This window comes from Micromys minutus (assembly GCF_963924665.1).
Source record: "Micromys minutus genome assembly, chromosome: 30".
NCBI classification, from domain to species: Eukaryota; Metazoa; Chordata; class Mammalia; order Rodentia; family Muridae; genus Micromys; species Micromys minutus.
This window is the reverse complement of record NC_137965.1, coordinates 28,167,895-28,176,894: the sequence shown is the minus strand read 5'-3', so window position 1 is coordinate 28,176,894 and position 9,000 is coordinate 28,167,895. Positions and strand designations below refer to the sequence as shown.

Sequence of the window (9,000 nt, the reverse complement as noted above, 5' to 3'; positions counted from 1 at the left end):
TTTCATTGGGTTCCTGTGAAACAAATCCTCTACAGACCTTTGGATTCAACAAGATAGGAAAGAGTATTGAAGTACTTTGTTGGAAGTTATTATATACAAATGAACTCGACATTGTAATAGTAATTCTTAATCTGAGAGGTCCCATAATATTTTTTATTGCATAAAGTTTGCAGATATTAGAGATAAAACCCCTTTCTTGAACTATAATTAAAAGTATTGGGATAACCTACACTGTTCCCTGTTGTGTAAATTGGTTTGGATGTTGTTTTACATAACTTAGGATTGTTAGTTCCCACCAAAAGGTCTGCAGTGTAGTAATTTGTGTGGTTATACCTGCAATATTTTTTTAGCATTTTTCTTTTTCACATAGGTGTACACATCTAATGTAACCTGTAAGGATCAGCCTAAATTGTTTTTCATATTAAAAGTTTCTTGCTTCATATGTTTAGCCAGATCATCCCAGAAGAACAGCCCTGAGCTCCTACTGTTTGTTGTGTTTGCTGAAGTCACAGAGCCTTGGGCTAGTGAAGAATATGAACAAACATGTCTCCCAAATTGTTTTTCACTTGTATCGAAGGCCTCAGCAGCCGTGTCCAAGGGGAAAAATAGTTTCAAAATTCCCAAATAGTTTTACCAATCACTTGGAATAATTAGTGTGACAGACTGAGTCATCAAGAAAATCAAAACATTCATAGTCACAAAAACATGAGTGAAGCATATATGTACCGAACACTGTATATCCTGTATCAAGGAAATCCGAGTACTAATAGGATGTTCTCCTGGATTCTTATCTTCTGGACCTTTCAGACTCTCAAATTTATCTCTGCTATTGTCTTTAATATCAGTAGATGTTATTACATGATCAGTGAAGAATTTCACCATGAAGGAGATATTTTGATTGGTGCATTTTTCCCTCTTCATACTTTCTACACTGGAAAAAAAATACCACATTCAATTGTACCATATCAATATTTGGACAATTTCATACAGTAAGCACAATTGGTTTTTTCCTAGTTCAGAATTTTTATGACACAGGATGTGTAGTCATTAAAATTTACTCATTGTTTATATTTTATTTTGACAAATTTAATTTTAGGGATTTGAAAATCTTTTCACCAATTTCATTTCTTTTAGATTATTTTCATCACTCAGGAGGAAATGATTTGGTAACTTTTACTGTGTTCCTTGTAGTTTCATCATTTGATTGATAATATAATCTCTTATTGCCATTCTTGTTATACCACAATGTCTGAATTGTTTTCAGTGTTAGGATTTCAAGGATGATTTATTACAAACCTGACCTTGTTGGTGTTAGCATTTTAGAAATACTGCTTGTGCCTGTGATATTAGATGGTGGTACTAAATGCAATCGGCTCTGAATGTTGTGATGCTTGAGTAAAGAGGCAATGGGTGTTACAGCAGCTGATTCCAGAGTTGAGAAGGTCACAGTTAGAAGTTGTGAACACTTCTGTGCTCCACAGATGTTTCATCTATCACCTGTTTTATTGTGGTAGTTTACTAATTAAGTTTTATTCTCAGACAACTTTTTTTGTATATACTGATTTATTCCATTAGTCTACATTATTTATTCTTGTTTTTATCTGTGTGTCTACCAAGCTCTAGTGACCATGAGAGTTTCATTATGGTGCTGATTCTTAGCTTGAGTTAAATACTCTATGTCTATGGATAGTGTCAGACAGGTATTGCTGAGTTAATCGAAATATTCATGTGTAATTTTAAATAAAGTATGTAAGAAGGGTTTATCCCAATCAGATGTGTGTTTCCCTAAAGGCCTTTTTATGTCTGTTTAATAGAAAAATAATATTTGTAATTCCCTATGAATACATGAAAAATTTACTGGAAATTAACAAGAAGAAAATGAAAAAAGATACATGAAGAATTTAGAATCTATATAAGTAATTTTGTCAAAATAATAATTTCAGAAAAAAGCAAAGAAGATGTGAAAGTAAATTATGATGAAAAATACGATGCTCTGGGTTTGGTAAAATCTTTTGAGGCACTAAGGCATTTAAACAAAAAATGTGCATGAAGAAATATTTAGATATTAATTAAAACTAAATAATTTTTACATTTACTAATTTATTTTAAATATTAAATATATATCAAATATTGGTATATAATTTGGTTATTTAGCTAAAATATTTCGTAGTAATTCTAATTTTTTAGAAAATAATATTTTCACCCCAAGTTAATAATATTTTCCCATATGCAGAGTTTATGGAGTAACTTTGGCTGTTGTGTGTTGCCTCTTCTATTTCATTACAATTAACGCTTCTTAAAATACACTTTTCTGGTGTCCCTTTTTTTTTTTAGCAGTTCAAGTGCCAATGTGTATGTGTAATTGTTTTTTTTTTTTTTATTTTGTGCCAGAGAGAGCCATTCACTGCAAAGACTTTATTTCCAGATATGTGAGCAATTCATGTCTGCTTTAATCATTATAAACAAGAGAACTGATTCCTGAGAAAAATATTGAACTTGCATAATATCAGAAAAACATAAGCTAAATTAATAACAAAATGCAGTCATTAGTCTTACTAGTTACCATAAGCATAAAGTACATGTAAAACAAAAGGTAACAGGGAAATAATCAAAATTTTATTGGTGTGCATAATGATTTTAAATACCAAGCATAATGATTAAGCATAATGATTTTAAATACCAAGAATTACCAAAATGGTATATTCTTAGCTCTCAAATTATTAATTACTTAAGGTCAAGGAGAATCACACTCTGAGAGGGTGTTATACACCTATTTTTTTAAGAAGGGCTGAGACCACTAACTTTTGTCCTTTCTTTCATTCATTCTTTTTTCTTTCTTTTGAGGTTTCATGTAGTCTGTGACTTGTTTTTGGGGAATTCAGAGATTTTTGAGGCTAGATTACATTTATCAGTGACTGTATATTATGTCTGTTCTTTTGTGACTGGGTTACCTCAGTCAGGATGATATTTTCTATATCAATCCATTTTCCTAGGAATTTAAGAAAGCCATTTTTCTAATAGCTGAGTAGTATTTCATTGTGGAAACATACCACAATTTCTGTATCTATTTGTCTACTGTAGGACATCTTGGTTCTTTTCAGTTTCTTTATATTATAAATAAGGTGGCTATGAACATGTTAAAGCATGAGTCTTTATTGTATTTTGGAGCAGCTTTAGGGTACATGCCCAAAAATGGAATACTTGGGTCTTAGTTAGTACTATGTCTAATTTTCTGAGGATGTGCCAGAAGGATTTCCAGACTGGTTGTACCAGCTCACAGCCCCACGAAAAGCAGAGAAATGTTTCCTTTTTTTTTCTGCATCCATGACAACATTTGCTGTACATTTGAGTTTTTGGTCTTAGTCATTCTGTCGAGTTTGAGGTGGAATCTCAGGGGTGTATGATTTGCATTTCCCTGACAACTAGGGTTATCAAGCTTTGCCAGTGGTGCTGCTCAGTCATTCTATATTCCATAATTGAGAATTTTTTATATAGCCCTGTACCTCATTTTTAAATAGATTATTTGATTCTCTGGAGTCTAACTTTTTGGATTTTTGCATTTATTGGGTATTACACCTCTATGAGATGTGGGATCGGTAAAGATCTTTTCCCAAGCTGTTGGACATCATTTTTTTATATTGTCGTTAGCCTTACAGAAACTTTGCAATCTCATTAAGTCCCATTTAATAATTCTTAATCTTAGAGCATAATCCATTCTTGTTCTGTTCAGTAAAATATTCTTTTTGCCTATGTGTTCTAAGATTTTCCCCACTTTCTCTACTAATAGTTTGAGTGTACCGGGTTTTATGTTAAAATCTTTGATCCACTTGCACTTGAGCTTTTCTACAATGAGATAAGAATACATCTATTTTCATCCTTCTGCATGCTGTCTGCCATTTGAGCCAAACTATTTGTTGAAGTGACTATTCTTTTTCCATTAAATATTTTCAGCTCCTTATGTTTGAGAGTTTATTTCCGGATCTTCTATTCTGTTTCATTGAGCTACTGGCATATCTCTGTACTAGTACCATGCGGTTTTTAACACAATACATTTATAATATAGATTAAGGTAAAGGATTGTGATTTCCACACAAGTTTTCTTGTTGTTGAGAATAGATTTAGATATTCTAGCTTATTTCAGATGAATTGGCAAATTGATCAATATAACCCTATTAATAAATGTGTTAGAATTTTGATAGAGATTGCATTGAATCTGTAGATTGCTTTTGGTAAGATTTCCAGTTTTACATGGTTGATCCTTCCAATCCATTTTCATGGGAGATCTTTTCATCTTCTGAGATCTTGTTTAATTTTCTTCTTCATAGATTTTAACATCTTATCATACAGGTCTTTCACTTACTTAGTAAGGATCACAATAAGGTAACTCATATTGTTTTAGACTATTGTGAAGGGTATCTTTTCCCTAATTTCTTTCTCAGCATGTTGTCCTCTGTGTCAAAGAAGACTACTAATTTGTTTGAGTTAATTTGTATCCGGCCCCTTTGCTAAAGATGTTTATCAGCTGTGATTATTCTCTGGTGGAATTTTTGGGGACACTTAAATATACTATCATGTCATTTGCAAATAGTGATATTTTGAATTCTTGCTTTCTGATTTATATCCCCTTGATTTCCTTTTGCTGTCAAATTGCTCAGATCAGGAATTCAAGTAATATATTGAATAGGTAGGGGGATAGTAAGTAGCCCTATGTAGTCCCTGATGTTAATGGGATTGCTTCAAATTTCTCTCCATTATTTTGATGTTGGTTATTGGTTTGCTGTATATTGCTTTTTATATTTAGGTATGGGATTTGGATTCCTGCTCTTACAAGACTTCTAACATAAAATGGTTTTGAATTATGCCAAATGCTTTCTCAACATCTAGTGAGGTTATCATGTGTTTTGTATTTTTTTTCAATTTTAATATATTTTTTCACTTTATTCTAAAAGACAAATATAAATGTACAAAGTTTCAGCATTTTTGCATAAAAGTATACAAATACATCTTTAAGGTTGTAATTAAGTATTTGTGGGTATATATACATACACATATGTATATATAACAAAAATATAGGAAAAGAGGCTATTAATTTGAGTGGAAAGGAGAGAGACTAGGAGGGGCTGTAGGGAGGAAAGGGGGATGTGCTACAGTTCTATTTTAATTAAAATATATTCTTTTTTGATGTTGTTGTTGTTGAACTTCACACAGTATCTGAGTTTTTTCTGGGGTGTTCAGAGCTTACTGGAATTAGTATCCCATTATCAGTGACTGCATATTATGTCTGTTCTTTTGTGACTGGGTTATCTCACTCAGGATGATATTCTCTAGATTCAGCCATTTTCTTAAGAATTTGATTAAGTCATTGTTTCTGACAGCTAAGTAGTAATCCATTGTGTAAATGTACCACAATTTTTGTATCAATTCATCTACTGAAGGAATTCTGAGTTCTTTTCAGAATCTGGCTATTATAAATAGAGCTGCAATGAACATTGTGGTGCCTGTATCATTGTTGTAGGTTGGAGCATCTCTGGGGTAAATGCCCAGAAGTGGAATAACTGGATTTTCAGGTAGTAGTACTATGTCTATTTTTCTGAGGAACCGCCAGCTTAATTTCCAGAGTGGTTGTAAAAGTTTACAACCCCACTATCAGTGGAGAAGTGTTCTTCTTTCTCCAAATCTTCGCCAGCATCTGTTGTCATCTGAGCTTTGGATCTTGGCCAAACTGACTGGTGTGAGGTGGAATCTCAGGGTTGTTTTGATTTACATTTCACTGATGGCTAAGAATGTTGAGGACTTCCTTAGATGTTTTTCAGCCATTGGATATTCCTTGACTGAGAACTTTTAGTTTAAGTCTGTACCCCATTTTTAATAGGGTTGTTTAATTCTCTGGTGTCTAGCTTACTGAGTTCTTTGTATACCTTGGATATTATGCCTCTATCTGATGTGGGGTTGGTAAAGATCTTTTCACTCTCTGTTGGCTGTTGTTTTATTTTCTTGACAGTGTCCTTAGCCTTACAGAAACTTTGAAATGCCATTAAGATCCATTTGTCAGTCTTTGACCTTAGAGCTCAAGCCATTGGTTTTCTGTTAAGGAAATTTTCTCCTGTGCCTATCAGTTCTAAGATTTTCCCTATTTTCTCATCTAGTAGTTTCAGTGTACCTGGTTTAATGTGGAGATCTTTGATACACTTACTCTTGAGCTTTGTACAAGGAGATAAAAAAGGGTATATTTTCAATCTTCTGCATTCTGAGTGCCAGTTGGCAAAACACTATTTGTTGAATAGGCCGTCCTTTTTCCATTGAATGTTTAGAAATCCTTTGTCAAAAATCAGATGACCATATACGTGAGGGCTTTTGTCTGGGTCTTCTATTCTATTCCATTGATCCACATGCCTATTTCTGTACCAGTACCATGTACCTTTCAGCACAGTAGACTTGTAATATAGCTTGAGGTCAGGGATAGTGATTCCTGCAGTGTTTTCTTGTTGTTGTGGATGGATTTCACTACTCTAGGTCTTTTGTTATTCCAGATGAATTTTCACATTGCTCTTTCCAACTCAATGAAGAACTGGGTTGGAATTTTGATGGGGATTGTATTGAATCTGTAGATTACTTTTGGTAAGATGGCCATTGTTAAAATGTTGATTCTTCCATTCCAAGAGCATGGGAGATCTTTTTATTTTCTGAGTTCTTTCTCAATTTCCATCTTAAGAGGTTTGAAGTTCTTGTCATACAGGTCCTTCACTTGCTAAGTTAGGGTCACACCAAGATATTTCATAGCATTTGTGACTATTGTCAAGGGTATATTTTTCCCTAATTTCTTTCTCCACATGTTGTCTTTTGAATATAGGAAGGCTACTGATTTGTTTGAGTTAATTTTATATCTGGCCATGTTGCTGGACTTGTTTATAATTTGTAGGAGTTCTCTGGTAGAAGTTTTGGGTTGCTTAAGTACAATATCATGTCATCTGCAAATCGTGGTGTTTTTACTTCTTCCTTTCCAATTTGTATCTCTTTGATTTCCTTTTGCTGTCTAAATACTCTGGCTAGGACTTCCAGTACTATGTTGAATAGGTAGGGGGAGAGTGGGCAGCCTTGTTGAGTCCCTGATTTTAGTGGGATTGTTTCAAGTTTCCCACTGTTAAGTTTGATGTTGGCTGTTGGTTTGCTGTATATCTCTTTTATTTTGTTTAGGTATGGGCCTTCGTTTTTTTTTTTTTTTTTTTTTTTTTTTTTTTTTTTTTTTTTTTTTTCTTTCCTAGTCTTTTAACATGAAGTGATGTTGAATTTTGTCAAATGATTTCTCAGCATCTAGTGAAAAAAACCATGTGGCTTTTTTCTTTGAGTTTGTTTCTATGGTGGATTACATTGATGAATTTTCTAATATTAAACCATCCCTGCATGCCAGGGATGAAGCCTACTTGATCATGGTGAATGACTATTTTGATGTGTTCTTAAATTTGATTTTCAAGAAATTTGTGGAGTATTTTTGCATCAATGTTCATAAGTGAGATTGGGCTGAAATTCTCATTTTTTGTAAGGTCTTTGTGTGGATTAGTAATGAGGGTTATTGTATCCTCAAAAAATGAGTTAGGTAGTGTTCCTTCGGATTCTGTTTTGTGGAATAGTTTGGAGAATATTGGCATTATGTCCTCAATAAATGTCTGATAAAACTCTGCACTGAACCCATCTGTACCTGGGCTTTTTTTGGTTGGGAGGCTTTTGATGACTGCTTCTCTTTCTGTGGGTGTTATGGTATTATTTAGATGGTTTACTTGGTCCTAGTTTAACTTTGGTATCTTGTATCTATTTAGGAATTCATTCTTTTCCTTCACTTTTTTCAGATTGTTGAGTATAGGTTTCTGTAGTAGGATCTGATGATTTTTTGAATTTCCTCAGTTTCAGTTGTTATTTATTCACTTTCCTTTCTGATTTTGTTAATTTGGATACTCTCTCTTTGCCCTCTCATTAGTCTGGCTAAGGGTTTTTCGATGTTGTTAATTTTCTCAAAACAAACAACTCTTGGTTTTGTTTTTTCTTTCAGTGTTTCTTTTTGTTTCTATTTGGTCTCTTTCTGCCCTAAGTTTGATTACTTTTTGCCCTCTACTCCTCTTGGGACTATCTCCTTTCTTTTGTTCTAGAGATTTCAACTGTGCTGTCAGGTTGCTAGTGTATGCTCTCTTCAGTTTCTTTTTGGAAGCACTCAGAGCTATGAGTTTTCCTCTCAGTACTGCTTTCATTGCATTCCATAGGTTTGGGTATGTCCTGTTTTCATTTTCATTCAATTCTAGAAAATCCTTAATTCCTTTCATTATTTCTTCTTTGACCCTGCTGTCATTTAATATAGCTTTGTTTAGCTTCTATGTGTACATGGGCTTTTTCTTGTCTTTGTTGTTGTTAAAGACCAGCCTTAGACCATGGTGATCTGAAAGGATGCATGAGAATTTCAATCTTCTTATATCAGTTGAGGCTTTTTTTTTGTGACCAATTATGTGGTCAGTTTTTTTAGAATGTGCCATGAGGTGTTGAGAAGAAGGTGTATTCTTTTGTTTTAGGATGATATGTTCTATAGATATCTATTAATTCCAGTTGGTTCTTAGTGTCTGCTAGTTTTACAGTGTCCTTGTTCAGTTTCTGTTTCCATGATCTGTCCATTGGTGAGAGTGGGGTATTAAAGTCTCCCACTATTATTGTGTGGGGTAAAATGTATTTTTTGAGCTTTAGAAGGGTTTATTTTATGAATATGGGGCTTTTGTGTTTGGAGCATATATGTTAAGGATTGAGAGTTCCTCCTTTTAGATTTCCCCTGTAATGAGTAAAAAGTGACCTTCCTTAACCTTTTTGATAACTTTTGTTTGAAAATCTACTTTATTCGATATTAGAATGGCCACTCCAGCTTGCTTCTTGGTGCCCATTTGCTTGGATGCTTCTTCCCAACATTTTATTTGGAGATAGTGTCTGTCTTTGTCTCTGAGATGAGTTTCCTGTATGCAGCAAAAT

The 9,000-nt window shown here is 33.6% G+C and overlaps 1 protein-coding gene across 1 annotated transcript in view; it reads left to right on the top strand.

Annotated features, from left to right (window-relative positions):
* Positions 1-771: 771 nt before the first annotated feature.
* Positions 772-9,000, top strand: part of LOC308439937 (vomeronasal type-2 receptor 116-like) — a gene marked incomplete at both ends in the record, with an annotated part of 40,940 nt that continues 32,711 nt past the window's right edge. Inside the window, one exon of the mRNA XM_080941883.1 lies at positions 772-989. Within this exon, the coding sequence (XP_080798009.1) occupies positions 772-989 (218 nt within the window). The remainder of the gene's footprint in view (positions 990-9,000) is intronic.